The 20,998-nt window shown below is 42.5% G+C and overlaps 2 protein-coding genes and 1 long non-coding RNA gene across 7 annotated transcripts; 2 read left to right on the top strand and 1 right to left on the bottom strand.

The window, feature by feature from the left end:
• Positions 1–646: 646 nt before the first annotated feature.
• On the bottom strand, positions 647–4,944 carry ormdl2 (ORMDL sphingolipid biosynthesis regulator 2). Of its 4 annotated transcripts, none has more exons than XM_020104723.2 (4): positions 4,787–4,944; positions 3,034–3,208; positions 1,975–2,126; positions 647–1,278 (listed from the first exon to the last, which is right to left on the bottom strand). In XM_020104723.2, the coding sequence occupies exons 2-4, from the start codon at positions 3,205–3,207 to the stop codon at positions 1,143–1,145; spliced, it is 462 nt and encodes a 153-aa protein (XP_019960282.1). In that variant the 5' UTR covers position 3,208; positions 4,787–4,944; the 3' UTR covers positions 647–1,142. The 4 variants fall into 4 exon arrangements, with proteins under 4 accessions (XP_019960282.1, XP_019960283.1, XP_019960281.2 ...); XM_020104724.2 differs by having other exon boundaries at positions 4,663–4,800; XM_020104722.2 differs by having other exon boundaries at positions 3,918–4,797.
• Positions 4,756–10,282, top strand: LOC138410634 (uncharacterized). The gene is made up of 3 exons (XR_011243334.1): positions 4,756–4,923; positions 8,308–8,412; positions 8,526–10,282. It is a non-coding gene; the product is annotated as an uncharacterized lncRNA (long non-coding RNA).
• Positions 10,283–10,984: 702 nt separating this feature from the next.
• On the top strand, positions 10,985–20,964 carry pan2 (poly(A) specific ribonuclease subunit PAN2). Of its 2 annotated transcripts, none has more exons than XM_069527653.1 (26): positions 10,985–11,124; positions 12,061–12,366; positions 12,453–12,622; positions 12,729–12,849; positions 12,974–13,051; positions 13,136–13,406; positions 13,595–13,940; positions 15,014–15,110; positions 15,214–15,333; positions 15,458–15,577; positions 15,700–15,828; positions 15,922–16,121; positions 16,256–16,404; positions 16,517–16,623; positions 16,954–17,052; positions 17,148–17,236; positions 17,523–17,667; positions 17,768–17,905; positions 18,003–18,062; positions 18,154–18,244; positions 18,340–18,497; positions 18,860–19,003; positions 19,557–19,736; positions 19,891–19,984; positions 20,349–20,540; positions 20,674–20,964. In XM_069527653.1, the coding sequence occupies exons 2-26, from the start codon at positions 12,079–12,081 to the stop codon at positions 20,706–20,708; spliced, it is 3,621 nt and encodes a 1,206-aa protein (XP_069383754.1). In that variant the 5' UTR covers positions 10,985–11,124; positions 12,061–12,078; the 3' UTR covers positions 20,709–20,964. The 2 variants fall into 2 exon arrangements, with proteins under 2 accessions (XP_069383754.1, XP_069383753.1); XM_069527652.1 differs by having other exon boundaries at positions 20,349–20,552.
• The last annotated feature ends 34 nt before the right edge of the window (positions 20,965–20,998 follow it).

Below are 20,998 nucleotides of genomic sequence, written 5' to 3'. Positions count from 1 at the left end.
TAGAATGGCACTCGAGTGACGTCAAGGCAGATTGATTGAAATTACGGGCGGGGGTATGTTTGCTTCCTGCTCAAGCGAGATAGTGTTAATCTTGCATCAGAAAAACATATTCATCCTTTCCCTCCCACTCACAAACTTTCAGTGAGCCATATTTGACGCCTTGGGGACAGTGACATTTAGCCCAACTGTCCCGTGAATCCCATCCCCCAGCATTAGCGGCGAACACCCCCCCCCCCTTTAAAACTGATGCAAATGATTACACAACATCTTTGAAACAGCTGATACAGTGCGTAAGATATTTGCATGTGTTTCCCAGGCTGTTTGGAATACAAACATTTGCACGCGGCAGCATTTCCTGTGCGCTACTTCCTCAAAACATGCATAACTAACAGGGATACCTCACTACCAGTATGAATACTTAACACAAGAGTGTGTATGTGTGTGTGTGTGTGGGGGAATCCCTTGGATAAATGAGCCTATTGCACTGGCAGCCATCCCCTTATGGTAGCTTCATGTAAAGTGCTGGGAGTTCCCCACTGCTTACAAACAGGCCCACGACTGATCAATTGATGCTTGAATTCTCCGTAGCAATTTTCCTACTTCACCACGTGTAATAAAGATCAGGCAACAACGTGTGCACACCAGGTAGCTGTCATCGCCCATTTTTATAAGCAGGAAAAGACATCGAGCTCTTAAATCTAACAGTAACTTACATACTTATGTGTATCATAGCAAAATAAAGACTGCAGTGTTTATTGGAGGAATGCTGCGAGTAAATCCTTCATCGTAAATCAAGAAAAAAACATAATATATTGAAAACCAGTTGTGATAAAAAAGCTACGTCTGTGGCAGAGTAACAAATAAACATTACCTTTGAAAACAGAGCAGTTCAATTGTTGCTCATATTTGAAGATCAGCAAAGAGTCTGACTTCAGACAAACCCACATAAGAAAGATCAGTAAAGAAAAAAAATTACTTTTCAGGCTGCAAGACGCAGCACACACTGCAGCTTTCATAAATTACTTCACACAGTCTGTACAGTGAAGACGAATCAAACTCTTCTCCTCGAACTCTCATCATAAAATAGTTCCGCTGAAACAAGAAAAAAAACTTTAGTCCAGTGGTTAAAATCCATTGTTCTGTCAGTATTTGTTGATTCCAAAAATCCGCACTCCATGAAACTGAGGCAACTTCGGGAGGAGGACACTTAAGAGGGAGCTTGTGTTGATCAGGAAATGCGTGGCGTCGTATTTTGTGTAGAAACTGGCAAGAATATACCTGCAGAGACAGAACAGTGTCAGATTCAACGTGTCTGCTGGAGCCTTCACACCAAAAACACACAATGGTCTCATGCAATCCACCGCTCAACACGTGAGACACCATCTCAGAGGTCGAGATGTAGTTTTCACCCGTCTGTTCAGTTTGTTTGTTTGTTTGAAAGCAAGATGACGCAAAAACATAAGAACAGATCGTCAGAGGAGTGTGTGCTCAGAGTGCCATTCGAGCTCTGCAGTGCTGTTGCTCTGCGTGATAAACATTTAGCTTTGCATCTGAAGACATCCCTCTGACATCTCTCTGAATGTACCCACTGCTGCTGTACTTTAAGAATTGAGGCTGAATGAGAATCTTTTCACCAAATCATGTTTCAGTTTAATTCTTCTGCTCGCACAATGGAACTGACTGTTATTGGATCATGGGAGGATTATTCAAAACTTCCAACTGAGAATAATCTCCCCACTGAAAGTACAGCTGACACTGATAAGAGTCATTAGCTTTGTAAACATTTGGCCAAAAAAACAAAGTCCTAATGAAAGTGCTAGAGAAAAAATAGGGGATCACCAAATTCATTAAAATTAATTGTGTGGGAACGAGGAATATCTTTGCTAGATTTTATTGAGATCAATTGTTTAAAAATTCCACGGACGTTTCAAAACGTTTACTCTCAAAGTAAACCCCCCCCCCCCTCCTACTCACAGGACGATTGGTGAGATGGTGAGGAATTTACGCGAAGATGTGAACTGGACACCGTAGTCCATCTGTTCCCAATGTGTGAGCAGACGAGCTTTGCCTTGGTCCGGTGTCTCGAAGGGAGTGCCCTTCACTGTGTGTAGGAACAGGTACATCACCTGCAGGAGGGAAATCACACAACAGAGAAACACCCACATCGTTAGCCACAGAGACAGACTTAAGATTTCCCACTGAATCATTAGAAGTCCAGAGGACCTGCTCCAGCCAGCTCCTACATGTCTCTTTTGTTTCCCCCGAGTCCACTTCAGTGAAATTTCCAGCTTCAGTCACCGTTCAAAATAACAAATACCTGTTACCGTGAATATCAGGGATGTTCATCACAAACCGTTTAACCTACAAAAAGGATTTTAACTGATTTAAAATACTGGTTAATCCCCGGACATTGATACTATCTGTTAACAGACTGACCCCAGAGGACATGTCGCTATTTCTGACTAAAATCCTGTAGAAAAGATGTCTGCTCTGATCATGAGGGTGGATTATTTTGTTTGCCCGGTGAACATGGATGTTTGGACGGGCCACTGAAATAAGTGTGTGTGTGTGTCTGTGTGTGAGAAAGAGAGAGCACAGCAGCACTGTGGGTGTGATGATGAGCGAATCCTCATTATGTACTGTTAATGCTGTTCGCACATTTAAAAATTAACCCACTTTACATGTTTTAATGAGGAAGACAAAACATTTACAACTTGTTGGTTAATGGTCCATGAGCGTCAATTATCGTTTAGAAGGTCAATTACATCCCTAGTGAATATATAATCGTCATTTTATTAGTCATTGATTGGAAGAAAACCCCCACACTCAAATTTAATGACATATAGATGTATTGTCCGACACAAAAATAAATGTTTCAGATATGTAATAAATCCTGTAGACTCACTACATCATTCATACAATCCTCTTGAAAGGAGAAATCACATTAAAACCTGCCAAACTTTCTCACCACTCAGGTTACGCTACCTGCGGCCATGTAATTAATATTCATTAATTAATATATTTTTAACTGACCAGGTTGTGGATGACGTTGGTGAGGGTCCAGACGAGGGGCACGGTGAAGAAAGGGATGCTGAGCAGGACGACATGCAGCACAACAGTCAAGAGCAGGTAGGTGAGCCAAATCCCCCGGCTGTTCATCACCCGCGTGTTGGGGTTCACTTCACTGTGAGCTACACCCACGTTCATCCTGAAGACAGAGAGAGACAAAGTGTGAGACGCTGGAAGCTCACAAACGAGATCGATCTTAAACCTGAGAAGAGAAAACCTGCGGACCTGAGCACATTTGGCAAATGTGCTACTAAAGGATTATTTTATATTCTAGAATAGTTTTCAATATTCATGTTGATCCACTAAGATCATCTCAAAATCCTCATATTTTGTTTCCTCAAGTCTTCGTTTAGGGTCGACAACGAGGGATATTCACCATCTTGTCCTATATTCTAAAATAAAACGAAACTGGATGAATATCCCTTGTGCATTTGAAGGTCTTTTTAAGTTAAGTTATCAACTACCAGTAGACGTGAGCAGGTGTTAGTGGCCACCAGCGGATGTTAGGGACATAACTTCCGTTGTTCACCGTAGCATCAAGTGTGTTGGCCCGACCTTAAGGGAACGCTGAGGCTATGAGTAAATCTGACTGACTACTGGCTTGTATGGCGGTACTATGAAAGCCACGTGGCCCGCTCAGCAGATCAGATCCTCTATGCCTTCTTAAACTAAACCCTGAATATTGGCTGCAGCGTTCTGCCCTGTGTGGTGTTTGTTTTATGCTCTGGAGCAGAGCTTGTCTGTGGATCCTCCCGGATCTTTGAACAACCTGTTGGTGGATGTTGCAAGGAAACCCTGCAGCCAACCTCCCCAGGGCAAACTATTGTTCTCCAGTCACGTCTGCATACCACGGCCTCTTCTTCTCATTCGCTTCATCAGCAGCCTCCTCCCGGGGTCCTGTGAATTCTACGACACGCAGGCTGATGGGACCGTGTCTGCTGTTCATCGGTGGCGATGGAACTCCACAGAGCATTGAACTGCAGACAGGTTCCTCACTTGATTGGGTCCCCTGGGAACACTTCCGGTGTCCTTTTCGCAACTTGCAGCGCGTTTCTGTATTTGCATGTGTTGTGACTTTCTGCAGCGCGTTGAGCTCTCTCGGCCTCCGTACCGACTAATTGATTGCCCAGATGTTCTCTTGATGTGCTCTACATTGGGGAACCAAACGCTTTGTGTGGGAGGATCACAGCAGACTCGTGAGCTTCTATGTGACTTCAAGAAACAATCTCAGAGAAACAACAAAAACACAACAACAACAAACCCAGTGAGGTGCTGACTCCACCCGCCTGAGCGTCACTCTGCGATCAAACAAGCGCTCTCTCTCTCTCTCTCATCACCTCGCAGCAACATTAAACCAAAGTTCACCACAGAAGAAGAAGCAGAAACCCTCTTTCACCGTGTCATCGGTGTTGACACGATGCTCGGGCTCTAAAGCTCCACCTGACATGCTAACCTTAGCTCCTTGTGGCATTAGCCAGCTAGCTAGCTAGCTAGTTAGCCAGCAGCGGCTATCCACAGGTTGCTAACGTTAGCTCAAGTTAAACACGGAACCCCCTCCCTACCCCTCCCCCCCCTCCGGCTGCAGACAACAACCTAACAGCGGCGGGGGTGAACTCCTCTGTCGGACACACTCGCTGCTGTGACTCGTGTGTCGGTTCAAGCTTCTTTTTTTTTTTTTTTTTTTAAACTTCACGTTTCCGCGAAGCAAAACTTTTACCTTCCTCCGTTGTCGTGGCTCAGCAGGAAGTTCCTTGTTTCTCCTGGAGCCCCGCCCTCCCTCTGCAGAGAACCGCCCTGCAGGCTGCAGCAGCTGCAGCGGCAGCACAGTCCTCCCGGACGTCCGCAGCTCCACGGGTATGTCCTTATGCACAGAGCCGCTGGTCCTCCAAGAAATCCCCACAATACTCCATGGCATGTGAGCTGTGCTTCAAAATCACTGTTAATTCCCCACATACGTAGTTTCGAGTTTCACTTTTCGTGTGCAAGATCACACAAGATAACACAAGATCACACAAGATCACACAAGATCACAATGAAAGGAAAACGTAGCCATGTGTTGTGGTTTAGATGTGAACCTGCCTGAGGGCCACAGGCGGAGATGAGCTGTTATTAATGATTTGATCATCAAGGAAAACAACTGTGAAACATACTGATAGTGAAAATTATGAACTTACAGCTCTTCTATGATGAAATGACCGTGCCCTGTATTTTGGTGTGTGTTGATTCCGTGACACAGAAAAAAAGTGATGCAGTTTGATAAAACTTTGCATCCAATGCAACAGCTGCACAGCTGTATGTAAAGAAGTGTAAACTAGCCTCACACTTACCTGCTTCCTCCCTTATTATTCTCAGTACTCATAACATGTATTTCTACCTCTTGACATTGCTGTTTCACAAGTACTTCTTCCTCCACCACTTAGATACAATGATGGTTGGTTTAGAAGTAGATAAAACCAGTCTTGTCTACTGTGCGATTATTTCATTTGTTTTACAAGTTTTAAAAGTGGATTTAAAGCTTGATACAGGATATTCACCTGTGTCATAAATATCCATTTTTGTCTAAAACACGTAGGTTTTGCAGAAGCACATCCTTCTAGATCTTAGGCCTTTTTTTAAATAATTTGTTTTGAACCGGAAATTTGTGTCAGTAATGTGATTTAAAGCTATTTTGTGATTTCGATTATTTTCAGTGGGGTCAAAAGATAGGCTAGACTCGAAATGAAATAACACAGACTCGTCCCAGTGCCCTGCAGCAGCAGCAGCAGCAGCAGCAGCAGCAGCAGCAGCACTGCGTTTAATCTGATTCAAGACAGATAATACACGGTTGAATGAACAATAAACTCAAGCATGGAAATTTACTCCCAACCTAAATCGAAGGTTGTGTAAATGACTAATGCTTGGGAATGAAAACCGAAACACTTTTACCGTCACTGTGAGAAGAAGTAAACTTCCCATTAGCATGTGTGGTGCGTGAAGAGATTAAATCTGGAAATTATAATAATAATAACTGTATTTGTAAAGCCCTTATCTAAACAAAGTTACGAAGTTCTTCACAGGAAAAATTATAAAATCCATGACTAGAAGAAGAAGAAGAAAAATTATAATTCAGTTAAATGTTTTGGGCCACGGAGCAGTTGAACCATCACACTTGAGCTCTGTAAGACTGGTTGTTGTTATGAAAATAATCACTTCAAAAGTGTTTCAGCCCATTAATCACAATAACAATAAATAAATTAAATGTATTCACTGTTTAACATATACTTAAACTTTAGCATACTGTAACATATATTTATTTACTGTTTAAGCACTTCTGGTTGGATGCAAACTGCATTTCATCACTTTGTACTTGTGACATGTGCAATGACAATAAAGTTGAATATAATATAATCTAATCTGATAACATTGAGAGAAGCTAAAAGTAAATCTGACTGGCTACTGGTCCACTCAGTAGATCAGACGTCATTACCTCTGTGCCTTTTTTATTCTATTTATTTGTTTTTAAACTAAATTAAACTAAATACCTACTCTCATAGGTAGCAGAGTCAGAAGTTGACATTAGTGATGAACTATATGTGAGTCTTTCATTTCTGCAGACATAATTTGTAGCTTTTATTTAGACGAGCAGAATCAGTTACCTGTTTTATCTCTCTTCTTAAATCTCTAAAAATAAAAATCTTTTATCGCATGATACAACTTTTATTATGAATTATTATTATTTCTTTACTCTGATTTTTTGTGAATTTTATATCGTTTGTTGTAATGCACTATGATACTTGTATTGAAAAGTGCTTTACATATAAAGTTATTATTATCGTTATTTATTTCAAAGTGCAGCAGAACTAGATCAAATCAGTATTTCATGTGACAGTGTTTTGTCCATATAACAACACCACTGCTGTGCCCCTTCAGAGGAGACACGTCGTAATCAGATTGAATTGCATGATATCATATATCAATTTTTGCATCACACAATTCCACAAGTGACCCAATGTTGACCTCCCTGCTGCATCATCCTCACACAGATCAACACGTCTGTGCATCTAATTTTTCATTTCCTTACTCCCTCGCATTTCTTGGAAAACACTAGATCATTTCTTCCTTTGCTGTGAAACTCATTCATCAGATACAAACAATAAACACCTGGAGATTTTTTTTTTATTCCTCAGGATGAATGAGGGTGGAATCTGATGACAGGTTGATATGTCATTCATACATCAAACTTCCTCGTTGAGCAATCCTGTACCTTTATTACAGAGCTCACTGCTGCTTCTTCTTCCCCTTTAAATGCAATAGCTTCCTTATTTCATTGGATAACTACTATACTAGTGTTACACATCATCAGCGTGTCCACAATAACAGACATGCTTACTGGGAGGAAGTATGCAGGAAGTTGTGGCTCCCCAAAGAGCAGCAGGAGTGTTTTAGGAAAGCACAACTTCCTCCTTATCACAGCACATTTTACTGAATGTGCAGTTTTAGAAAAAGGGTGTCAGCACAGGTGTGGAATTATTTATCAGGTTTGTTTTCTGTTCACAAAAAATACAAAGACATCATTGATGGACAACACCACAATTATTGATGTGATTGATTATTGTTTATTTTTGGAGATTGTATCTTTTTCGCTTAATCAATATGAATAAATACATAAACTAAACAATAAATACTAAATAAATACAATAAATATATTAATGAATACATATATTATTCCATTGGAAATACATGGCAGATATGTCAGCGTAAAAAAACTCTGTTGTATCGACATGATCAGCCACTGAATGCTGCACCACTTCGATCAATGTGATCAAATAGGCAGGATGCTTGTAGAATAATTCTCAGCTGCAGAATCAGCCAACACTTAAAACACGCGATGCTCTACACGCATTTCTGAGACAAGCCTTTAGTGTGATGAGCCGGATCCCCAACAGCGAAGACACGAGCGGTGAGGATGGAGAAGGAGAAGAGTCTGTCCTTGGTGTAGTGGCACAGCGGAGCCTCCTGCCAGTGATCAACGGTCTCTTCTTCACTGGGGTGGGAGTCCTGTAAAATAAAAAAAACATAGAGTTTAACAAATCTACAGAGTCTAATGATAAAATACCCCCTCCGCCCACACCCTTAATCATGAAATAAAATGGTTTTACCTCCATGTGATCCATCCCTTCCCTCGACTTCACACATGTGCTCAGGTCTTTGTGCAGCTTTTCCATCACTGGCGTCACTTTGCTTGCAAACTCTTTGCAGCTCTGAACTCCAGCAACTCTCTTCACTGCAGCGTTGTAGCTCGTCAGGAGGCTCAGTATCTTCCCAATGCAGGGCTGAGGATGGAGAGAGGCACTTTAACATCAGGTACTCAACTTCTCTTGATGTCACAGTCTATCTTGTTCATACATAACCAAATACTGACACTGACATCTGTGTCAGTATTTACATCTGGTTTGTAAATGTGTTGCTTACTGCAGATGTATGTTTGAGCGTCGCAGGATCACACATGTCCTTGGCCTCTATCCAAGCAGGTAAGGTGTAGAAATCTATTTCTTCTTTGGGTGCCTACGGATCATATGAGTGGAGACAAGGTCAGTGCAGTATATAGCTTATACAAAATAATAAACATATGTAAAATAAATGTAAAGTAAATATTCAGTGAAGACTAATCATGATAATATAAATGTATGCAAATCATAGTTAAGCAAACTAGTTTCAAATCCTGTATGTTAATGTCACTTCTATATGTTTTGCATCAATAATTTCGAAATCATCCAAAAAAAACGACATTAAAATTAAAGCCAGTGTTCAGGTAATATTATACCAGTGTACAACTATAGAAAGTAAATTCTGAGTGAAACAACTCTCATCCAATGCTGTGTGTGAAGGTTATTTCCATATATTTAGCATCTACAATGAGTAATTCAGCACTCACCTGCACAGAATAGGTTTTAGCCAGGCGGTTGAGCTCCAGGGAGCTGCCCCGGACCTCCGCGCATGCATCCTGCAGCCAGCGGCCGGCGGTGGGGGCGCAGGAGGCGGAGGCAAACAGCCAGAGCAGCGCAGTGAACACAGAGAAACTCATGGTGTCTGTCAGAGATGATGTGGACGCGTCCTGTGGCTCCTGCTCGTCCCCGTCAGTGATGGACTCAAGAGTCCGGCGGCTGCTTTTAAATGGGCTCAGGTGCACGCCCGACTGGGACGTGGGAGGGGAGGGATTTCCTGGGCATCCCTCAGGTGAGTTCACACCGAGTGCATGACACTGTGAGGAGCAAATGAGTCACACGATGACCACATGATGTCATATCACAAAGTCCATACTGTCCGATTACAACCTGCTTCAAATAATCACATTTACCTGTAAATATAAGTAGTGGCTGATACAGACCTGCCACGTGGAGGATGTATATATATAAATATATATAAATATATGATACACTAATTAATTTAGATGGGGGTGTCACTGCTGAGCTCAAGAGATGAGATTTGATCTGAATTTTGGATCAAACTTTCCATCTGCCCCCTTTTGTCAACCAGAGAAAACCCTCCTCACTTCTACCGAACTACAAAAGGAAACTGATAAGGGACGGCAGAAGATGTGCTCACACTTCCTTTACATTTCCCATGTTCTGTTATTCTGTAATGTGGAAATAGAGGTGTGGCTGTCGTGATGATCAACTCCAGTTGGTAGCAGATACCAAAATGGTGTGAAAAGAAGTGTTCAATGACCTCGAGCACCATCTTTACAATAGAAGTTCACATCATTTGTCTCATTACTTGTCCTTCAGTCTACATTTGATATTCCCTTGGTTCTAATTATTATTATTTGTATATCCATTGTTCAATCATCAAGAGAAGAAAAGTGCTTTATAAATACATTTAGTACAGAAGACAATTAACATCATTCATGATTCAAGGAGGTTTATTTTCATTCAAAACATGAGGCACATGAGGGAACGAATATAAGTACTGAGGACCCGGTGAGCAGCAATGAAATAGAAACACCAGAATCTCAAAACGAAGCAGAAGCAGCAAATCAACACAATGAAATAAAAACATTAAAACAATAGAATCTCTAACTAAACAATGATACAAACAAGCTCAATTAAAAAGGTGCAAACGAGTATTGTTAAATAATCAATATTCAAGTGTTATTGCACATGGAAAGAGTCTCTGGTGTGTGGGCGTATAAGTATAATGTCTACAGAGTTGAAATAATAAACACATGTAAAAATATATTAATGAATGAATGTACAAATATATGAGTTAAAGGTCCAGTGTGTAAGATTTAGGTGAAAGGGATCTATCGGCAAACATTTACTGTAGAATAATCCTCATGATGTTTTCACTAGTTAGTTTCATCTCAATTGTCTGAATTGTAGTTTTCTTTACCCCAGAAAAGGCCCTTTATATTTAAAAACTTTGTATTTACATCGGGGGACCCTCTCTACGGAGGCCGCCATGTTTTTTACATTAGTCCAGACTGGACGAACTAAAACCTTTTGAGTTTTTATGACAACTGAAGCTACCACAGGTTCTTTTTCATGTTTGGAATGAGAGGGTGAGGTGAGGGCTGTTCAGCTGCAACATGACATTTCAACACTAGATATCACTATGTTCTACACACTGTACCTTTAATACATAGATAAATACAAAAAAATAGCTATTACTATATGTTTTAATGTTTTTTTAATGAATTTTATTAACTATTCCTGCACAGTAATCTATTATTTATTCTAATACCATTTTCTTTGTCTTACAAACCCATGAGGCTCAGTTCTCTGTGCATGAACAATAAGGAATTCACGCCTCCCTGTCTGCAGCTCCCTGTGTGCAGCTCTTGAACGCCTCCCTGTCTGCAGCTCCCTGTGTGCAGCTCTTGAACGCCTCCCTGTCTGCAGCTCCCTGTGTGCAGCTCTTGAACGCCTCCCTGTCTGCAGCTCCCTGTGTTGCAGCTCTTGAACGCCTCCCTGTCTGCAGCTCCCTGTGTGCAGCTCTTGAACGCCTCCCTGTCTTCAGCTCTCTGTGTGTTGTGGATGAACATGGACACATGTGATGTGAACATCTCAACAATAGGTCGGTGTAAAGTTTACACGTGTTTAAACTCGCACAGTTTTCCGCTGCACGTTAATTGTCTGTGTAGAAAACGAGTTCTTCGAGTCCCACGCTAGCTTCAAGGGGTTTTTGCAACGATGCTAAGCTAGTTTAGCTTAACTTAGCTGTCCACAGTGAAACCAAGGCTGCTGCACGTGAGGAGATACACAGACGTAAAAACTTTTAGCGCAAGTTTCACGCGTCAGTACAACTCGTTAGATTTCGGAGAGTTGTTTTCTTAGCGCTCGGTTTTAACGTAAACTTCCGGGAGCTGGCTACTGCTAACCAAGCTAATGCTAACAGCACAGCTAGCCTGAAGATGCTAACAACAATCAAAACAAACGATGTGTTTTTGTTAGCAGGGCTGTTGTTAGCCTCATTTATCACAACATGGTCCCGCTGCTACACAAAACACAACGTGGGGCGGATAAGTGAAATCTAAAGTAAGATCGTAGATAATAGATTTATGGATATTTAGTACAAGTGTGAATTCTGTCAGATGAACACACTTCAAAACACCAACCACACAATACAACTGGTGTTTTTATGATGTAGTGAAAGTATAAAAGAAGTTCAGAGCGTATAATAAATTCGTTTTATTTGAGAAACTCCACTTCTATAAAGTTAAGCTCTCGTTTGTCCTGTAGAATAGATTTTAAGTTGCACCCTGAGTCTATTCAATGTATACGTAATCAAACATGCAGCCATATCATAACTAATAAGATGTAATTAAATTCCTACATTTTCATAATATATTTTGTTTAATTTTGACAATATAATATTATCTTATTTAATTAATGAATCCTTAGTTGTGATGTTGTAAGTTTCTATTTATGTGAGTGATTTGTAATCTTTGCAACTCTAAAATAAAACTGGGCTCTAGATGCATGAATGTTCACAGCTTCCATTCCTCTGCAGGTTGACTCAGCCGTACCCATGATGAACTTTGACGGTCTCGACCCTGGGATGGGTGAATACCCACCCAGCCTTCACGGGACGCTGGAGCCGGGTATGGAGCCCTCCATGGATCCGCACCTCAACCCCAGTCTCCTTCAGGGCGTGGAGCTCGATCCAGAGGGGTTGAATGTCACAGGCCCCGAGACAGTGCACCTCATGGAGGGGATGTTTTCTGAGCTGCACAGTGTCGTGTCAGAAGTCGGCATCCCAGTCACTGCAACACATTTCGACCTGCAGGAGGAAATGCTCTGGATGGGAAACCACAGAGTGAGTCCTGATCCTGGAGTTTAGATTGATTCTGAACTACCGCTTTAATACAAATGCATGAATATTATTTTAATCCTTTTATTCAGGGCCATGCAAGCTCGTTCTTTGGACCAACAATGGGCCGGTATTCTTCTTTTCAAGCGCACTCCAACGATGACATCCGACAAATTCAGAGTTTGGAAACAGGCGTGCTGTTCCTCTCCAAGAGCAACCTTAAATGCCACACTCGTGGGGGCCTTGTCATGTTTGATTATCCGTAAGTGTCGCTAAAACTAAAGTGGAACTAATGTCATTGTGCCGAGATTGTTTATTTCCTCTTGATTTAAGTTCCAGATGATCAATAACGTATGTGTGTGTTACAGGATGGAGGAAGGAGCTGATATGCATAGTCTCCTCATGACTGACAACAATATGATGATCATGGGCGGATTGCAAAACTATGTGATTGAACTTGACTTGAATACGGTTCAAGAAACTCAAAAGGTGAGACTTCAGGATTAAGTTTATCATCATTTGCAGCTGGTTTATTCTGCCAGGTGATATAAAAATAACCAAAGCGTAAGCACAAGTGACGGACTGTTTACTTTCTTTTTGTGTGTACCGACAGTTCACAGTCGAGGTACCAGGAGTTGCAATAATGCGTCAAACCAGTCGTTTCTTCTTCTGTGGTCACACCTCTGGCAAGGTACAGATAACTTGAAGAAATCACTGTGTGAAAGATGTTTTTCAAGGTTACACATCTCTCACGGTCGCCCTCTGTTAAAACCAGATAACTCTTCGAGACCTGCGTACTTTCAAGACGGAGCACGAGTTTGACGCCTTCTCGGGCAGCCTCTCGGACTTTGACGTTCATGGGAACCTTCTGGCTGCGTGCGGATTCTCCAGCCGAGGAATGAATGGATTGGCATGCGACCGATTTCTCATGGTGTATGACCTCCGCATGATGAGAGCCGTAACTCCACTTCAGGTGCACGTCGACCCCCTGTTCTTGCGCTTCATTCCCACCTACACGTCACGTCTGGCAATCATCTCACAGACAGGTATGGTGGGATCTCATTCATATCATTTGCTTCTGTCAGTTTGTTGACTTGTTTATCAATTTATGTAAAAGTTTAAAATGTTCCTTGTAAACAAACACCCAGGCTTCATGTACTAGTATTCAGAAACCATTTCCAATGTTTAATTAAGGGTTATGATGTAATTATCCACATCCTCTTTCTCTCTCCAGGTCAGTGCCAGTTCTGTGAACCCACTGGTCTTGCCAACTTGGCAGACGTATTCCATGTCAACACGGTGGGGCAGCTGCTCATGAGTTTTGACGTCTCAGCCAGCAAACAAGCCCTGTCCTTTGGGGACTCTGGGGGGTGTGTGCATCTGTGGTCTGACGCTCCTGAAGTGTCCTTTAATGATTACTCCCGGGAGACGGAGTTTGCGCTGCCGTGCCTCGTGGACACGCTGCCTCAGCTGGACTGGAACCACGACCTGCTGCCCATCTCGCTCATCCCCATGCCGCTGACCAGCACTGAGCCGCTGCTGTCGGACTGGTCTGCTGCCCTGGCTGCACCGAGTCCCAGGTAACGCAGTCATGTGTATTTAACATAAATGATGCTGTACGGTGGGTGAAGTCATGATGAAGTTACAGTGTGTTGCATAGTGAGGATCCTACAAAAGTACTTCAAAGAGTAAGGTGACATTTACACATAAGAACATACATTAAACAATCTTTGTGGTTCAACTCTACAGTTTTCTTACAGTAATAAGTAAAAAACATCAATTCATCTCAGTAACAGTTAGAATCTGTGTAGCCTGATAACGGCACCAGTACCAGAGCTCCCCCTCAGACTCACACTCAGGCTCAGTTCTTGAAATGCAAGTAAACATAGTTCCCATTATTCACTCGGTTTACTTCTTCTTTAGTACAGGGCTCAGCTTTTTAGGCAATAATTTAGCCTTTGTTAGAAATGAAACTACTCTTGTAACCATGTTTTAAGGATTACGTCTTATGTGGAAACCAGCGAGCAGGGGACAGAGGGCCACAGACATGAACAGGAAGTGGGAAAGTATTGAGAGACAGAAAAACGAACACGTGGTTGTTTTTTTTTTTGGTCTTTAATGGGATTGGTTGACAAAAGCAGAAATGTAGAATATCTAGAGCGTTATGCTTTCCCTGGTATATGAAATGAAACCAAAATAATATGTACAAAACATCAAGCTGCACAACGAAATGTATGATCTCACTTCTCACGTCATATAAATATTGAGTCACAATGTGGAATGTATTTCTCTCTTCTGCTGCCATTGTTGACAAATTCAACAGAAGTGATGTCACTCTTTGCTGAAGCAATATACGGAACAATTGAAAAAAAAAACAGCGACTAGAAAGACACATCTCCAGTAATTATTAGACATTTCAACATCGACTAATTCTCATAAAATCTGACTCCACTTCTTACATTAAACGTAAATATGGCCCCATTAGAATGTGGTGTTGAAGTTTGACCTGTGTCTGATTACACACGATGACATCACTAATATAAATTGAGTGGATACGATTTTCGAAGTACCCAGACTGCATTAGTTATAGCTTGGTAATAACCTTATCATTTTCATATCTGCTCCCATCTAAGAAATGTCCTTTGTCCAACAGACGAGCTCCGCCTGTGGACCCAGAGATCCTGCGCACAATGAAAACCGTTGGGTTCATTGGTTATGCAGCGAATCCTCGCACCCGCCCTCGCAACCAGGCACGTTAAAAGATGCAACACACAGCACTGAAAATCACCAAATGTTCACACGTGTGATCTCAGTCATTCGTTATTAAAAATCTGTTTTCTGCGTTGATTTCAGGTTCCTTACAAAATCAAAGATGTGGAGCTCGACTATGATAATTACAATCAGGTCCCTGAATCACCCATCGGGCGAGATGAAGAGCCACACCTCTACATGGTGCCCAAAAAGTACAGAAAGGTACAGTTCACCACATTTTATTGGACAATTTGTCGACTTTTGTGATATAATATATATATTGTGTAAAAAAAACATTTTTTATTTCTGAAATGTGTGATAAAGCCGAGTTTTTTTGCCGTATCAGGTCACGATTAAATATTCTAAACTGGGACTGGAGGACTTTGACTTCAAACATTACAACAGAACCTTGTTCGCTGGCCTGGAGCCTCACATCCCTAATGCTTACTGCAACTGCATGATCCAGGTGAGAAATGGGGAAGGTTGAGAGTGTTCTTCTTCAGTCGTTGTCTTAGGTGAACTGTCCTTTAGTGATGGAGTTTTCTTCTACTCATGCAGAGTTGTCTCCTCTTTGTGTTGGCACGTTAGGTATTATATTTCCTGGAACCAATCCGGTGTCTGGTGCAGAATCATTTGTGCCAGAAGGAGTTTTGTTTGGCCTGTGAGCTCGGCTTCCTCTTCCACATGTTGGATTTGTCTCGAGGAGATCCATGTCAGGTAGCTGTCGGTTGCTGTCTCTCTGAAAAGCAGCAGGCGGATCCCTGTGGTAAAGCAGAGGTTTCATCCACTCTCCTGTCTCCTCTCCTCCAGGCCAGTAACTTCCTCCGAGCGTTTCGCACCATCCCTGAAGCCTCGGCGCTGGGCCTCATCCTCGCAGACTCAGACGAGCAAACGGGGAAAGCTAGACTCGGTCGCTTGATCCAAAGCTGGAACCGCTTCATTCTCACCCAGCTCCACCAGGAGACGCAGGAGCAGGAGGGTCCGCAGGCCTACAGGGGAGCCAGCAGCAGGTCAGAGCAACAAACAAAAGCTGAGCCAAAATAGTTCCCTGAACAAAGCTCCTGATGCTCACTGCTCAGTCTGGAGACATTTAGGAACTAGTCAAGGGAAACGTTCTCATTTTTATTTTTTTTATTTCTTGAAGTTCCCTGGGCTCCTCTGGTGAGTCTGTCATTGGAAAGCTGTTTGGATGTGAAGTGGAGAACAGCAGCCTGTGTCGCTGTGGCAAGGAGACGGTCCGCTCCTCCCTCACACTGCTCTTCACCATGCATTATCCTGAGCAGAACTCTCAGGGTGAGTTCAAGGTCCTGCTCCACGAGGAGAGTCGTGTAGGCTGAAGCTGAAGCTGCAGAAAGACCACGAAACCCTTCTATGTTTGATAAACAATATTCACTTCACTTGACAGAAAAGACAATAAAGGAGTATGACTTCGCTGAGATCCTGAAGAAGAGCATCTGTCTGGAGCAGAGCACTCAGGCCTGGTGTGAAAACTGTGAGAAGTACCAGCCCACGGTGAGTTACAGCCGTCATTCAGACAACATCCACAGAACGACGTTACGCGTAACTGTTGCTGACGTTCACCCGAAAATCATAAAAAAAATGTATCCACACTCTTAACACTTCCCGGTCCAATAACTAAAATCCAAATGCAATTGGACCATCTGCTTTCTGTACACACCCTTACACAGCCAGTGCACGTGAAGCGTCCTGTGATATGATCCGGAGCTAATGTGCTCATCTGAGATGGTTTCTGTTTTCTGTCTTAGTGTGGACGTAGCCTCAGACATATAACACATTTAAAACTGTGTCGCAGTGTGATATTGTTTTTGTTCGTCACTTTAGGTGCAAACGCGCAACATTCGATGTCTCCCAGATGTGCTGGTTATAAACTGTGAGGTGAACAGTGCCAAAGAGGCTGAATTCTGGAAGGCTCAGGCGGAGGTAATGTTCCACTCTGACAAGTTTCAAATACACTTTGGAAGTTGCAGGTTTTCTAATTCCATGATTCACGTGATTGTTTGTTGTGGTCTTCACAGTTTGCCTTCAATAAGGTCATGCAGAAAGAGGCGATGGAACCTCCAAAACCTAAAGAACCCCCACCGATGCCCACCGAGTGGTGCTTAGAGTAAGATCCTTTTTATTATAATTCATAATTATGTTCACTGTCGTTACATTTTTTCAATTTAGTTTATTCTTTCAAACATCTGAAGAAATACCCAACATGATCTTAGAGACGTCTTCACATTGCTTGTCTTGTTTTATCATCAATTTAAAATCCAAAGATATTTAAGTCACAATTATTTTGTATAAAAATTAACTTAAAGATTTTTGCCAGTTAAGTTTCTGTGAATCGACAGCTCCACAAATAACATGATATGAGTTGAATGTGTCTAAACTTGGTCCTTGTGCAGTGGGGAGGACATGTGCAACATGGAGGGCTTTGCTGTCGACACTCGGGCGGAGGATCTGCGACATGTCTGGATCCCTCCCACTCTCAAAATGTCCATCAGCAAAAGTCAGGGGCTGGAGATCTGCAGCTGGCCTGAGGGGGAGGAGGTGACTGATTTTACTACTTTACCTCATCTTGCTCACCATGTGATGATTATTGTGATGTCAAGATCTACATGAGATTAATGACTCGTCATATTTCCAACAGTTAAGCGCTGATGAAGAGGCGGCGGGCACTTCTTTGTATGACCTGGTGGTCACGGTGCCTCACGTCCTGGACGCCCGCACGGGCGGAAACCTGATAGCACACATCAAAGTGGGTGAGACGTACCATCAGAGGAAAGAGGTGAGTGAAGCTCAGATGAGTAAATACAGTTTGACATGAGACGAGCTGCCCCCACGTAGATTCTGTGAAACTTTAATGTGACACGTGTTTGCTTCAGGGAGTCACACATCAGCAGTGGTACCTGTTCAATGATTTCCTAATCGAGCCAATTGATAAGGTAAATAATATGTTTATCACACGTTTGTATAATTCTATTGAAACCTTTAGTTTTGCAGTCATGTGAAAATAAACGTTTCTTTTTGTCGAAGGCTGAAGCTGCACAGTTTGACTTGAGCTGGAAGGTGCCGGCCATTCTTTACTATGCCAAGAGGAACTACCACACCAAGTACGACCTCCGCAGTAAGTTAAAGGACGTTAACTGTGGAAATTTAACTCAAAGGTTTGCATTAAGTTTATGTCTCATCTAACTGCTCTTTCTTTGCCATTTGTCACAGTTAAAAATCCCATCGACGCGAGCGTGCTGCTGACAGAAGCTTCACTGGCTCGGAAACAGAGGAAGAGTCACGCCACCTTCATCCCGCTCATGGTCAGTGAGATGCCACAGGCCGGAGACCTGGTGGGGCTGGACGCAGAGTTTGTCACACTCAATCAGGTGAGTCCATCGAAAGATTCTGGAAAAAATATTAATTCTGTTCAAACAACAGCACAAAACACAGAAGTCAAAAATACATCACATTGTCAATATGGGAAATTCTCACATTTCACAAGATGAGATCAGATTTTGCTTAAAAAAATATTATTATTGATTTTTCTGCTCATCAGTATCTCAATCAGTGTTTCTACATACATGTGGTGATGCAACTCAAATCTGTTTTACTTTTAAATCACCCTCTAAACTGTGTCTGTGTCTGTCTGTGTCTGTCTGTCTGTGTCTGTCTGTGTCTCTGTCTGTCTGTGTCTGTCTGTCTGTGTCTGTCTGTGTCTCTGTCTGTCTGTGTCTGTCTGTGTCTGCAGGAAGAAGCAGAACTGCGCAGTGACGGCACCAAGTCGACCATCAAGCCCAGTCAGATGTCCGTGGCCAGGATCACGTGTGTGAGGGGTCAGGGGCAAAACGAGGGGGTTCCCTTCATCGACGACTACATCTCCACTCAGGAGCAGGTGAGAGAGCGCAGAGTGAAAACACCACGGTTACCCAACCGCAGAAAATCCATCATGAAATTCCACAGGAATTTTTCTGCTCTTGTGGGAACAGGATACACTCGTCCAAACGGTTGTGCAGGGAGGACACCTTCTCCCGTTACTTCCTCTATTCTGCTGCCTTCTTTGGAATGCCAGAGTGTCCTTTTTTTTTTTTTTTTTTTTATCGCTGGCGATCAGTTCACAGGCACGATGCGTTGGATGAGTCAGTATGGAACTGAACCTGCTCTTTGCCAGGAGAGAAGTGAAGGGAACAGATAGAAGATATGTAAACGATGATAAAATAATACAATCCTAGGAGAGAATACATGTATTCAAGTGAGTGCAATAAAAAAAATAGTGTATTAAAATGAATTCAATCTGAAAATAAGTATAAGAAAATAAAATGTGTTAATTTTAAAGGATCAGATCGTAAAATAGGCTAAAATATAAATAAATGGACAAATATATAGAATTCAATTGAAAGACTTGAAATGTGGGTCTTCATAACACTTGTGAATGTTTGTTCCTGCAGGTGGTCGACTACCTGACTCAGTACTCCGGCATCAAACCCGGAGATCTGGATGCAAAGATTTCTTCGAAGCATCTGACGACTCTGAAGTCCACGTACCTGAAACTGCGCTTCCTCATCGACACGGGAGTTCGCTTCGTTGGTCACGGCCTACAGAAGGACTTCAGGGTCATCAACCTGCTGGTAAGTTACTCTGTTAATCACGTTTGTTTAGTCGCCTGGTTTACAGGTCGGTGTTTGCTCAACAGCAGAATAAAAACATTTTCTCTTTCACTTTACACTCAATTTTCTCTGTGAGCCGTTAGGACTCAAGTTTCTGTTTCTTTGCTCTTTCAAGGTTCTCAAAGACCAAGTGGTCGACACCGTCTACCTGTTCCATCTGCCCCGCAAGAGGATGATTTCTCTGAGATTCCTCGCCTGGTATTTTCTAGGTCAGTTGAATTCAGGGAAAACGTTGATTAGTGAAGAACTGAAGCAAATAATGAAGCTGCAGTCGTAACGTCCATATTCTTCAAATGTGAAGTCAGCGCCGAGTAACCCACCCCCCTTAATGCACCAAATTACAAATCTGAAATTTTCTAGCCAGAGTTTTGAGGATAAATCAGTGAGTTTATTTAAATATATATTTTGAATATTTAGTACAGATGTCTCCTCACATGTGTCCAAGAATAAAAGAGGATGTATACGGAGCGTTGAGGCGTTAATCCCTGTTAACGCCCAATAATCCTAAACTGATGCTAATCGGCTGCTGTCGGAGTCATGACTCCCTGATCGTCTTCTTTGTCCCGCTCGCAGACCTCAACATCCAGGGCGAAACCCACGACAGCATTGAAGACGCTCGCACCGCTCTGCAGCTCTACAGGAAGTACCTGGAGCTGAGTCGCGGAGGCGGGAACGACGAAGTGAGGAAGGTGCTGAAGGGACTCTACGAGAAAGGTCGCCAGCTCGACTGGAAAGTCCCGGACTCAGACGCAGGAGATGGTCAAGGTAGCCCAAAAAGTACGACGCAATGTTGACTTAGACGTAGCCTGTTGTTAGATGACATCGTGCTGAGTTTAGATGGCAGAGCATCATGGGAAACGTTCCCGTTTGATTGAGGGCACTGTGTTCTCTTCAACAGGTGCTGCTGTGTTTCCCTCTGTGATGGGGCTGTGAGCTGCACTGTTGCTCCTGGACTCAAATCTCCGCTTGATCAGTTCGTGTTTTGTACCTTGCATTTGTTCTCGCAGAGTCCGTGTTGTTCGCTGCAGCTCGGTGACCGCGCAGTTTTTTTTAATCAGTCAACATTTGAACTTTTCATTTTTTGTTTTTCAGAAAAAGTAAAATGTGAATTTGATTTCGGAGCCTTTTTTAAAAAAAAAAAAAGTTTTCTGGTGAATGTAAATAATTAAACGCATTGTGAGCACCGCAAGATTCTGTTTGACGTCACGTTCCTTGTGTTTGCA

This window comes from Paralichthys olivaceus, chromosome 6 (assembly GCF_024713975.1).
Source record: "Paralichthys olivaceus isolate ysfri-2021 chromosome 6, ASM2471397v2, whole genome shotgun sequence".
Taxonomy (NCBI): domain Eukaryota; kingdom Metazoa; phylum Chordata; class Actinopteri; order Pleuronectiformes; family Paralichthyidae; genus Paralichthys; species Paralichthys olivaceus.
The sequence above is the reverse complement of the archived record's forward strand: the minus strand, read 5'-3'. Positions and strand labels throughout refer to the sequence as shown.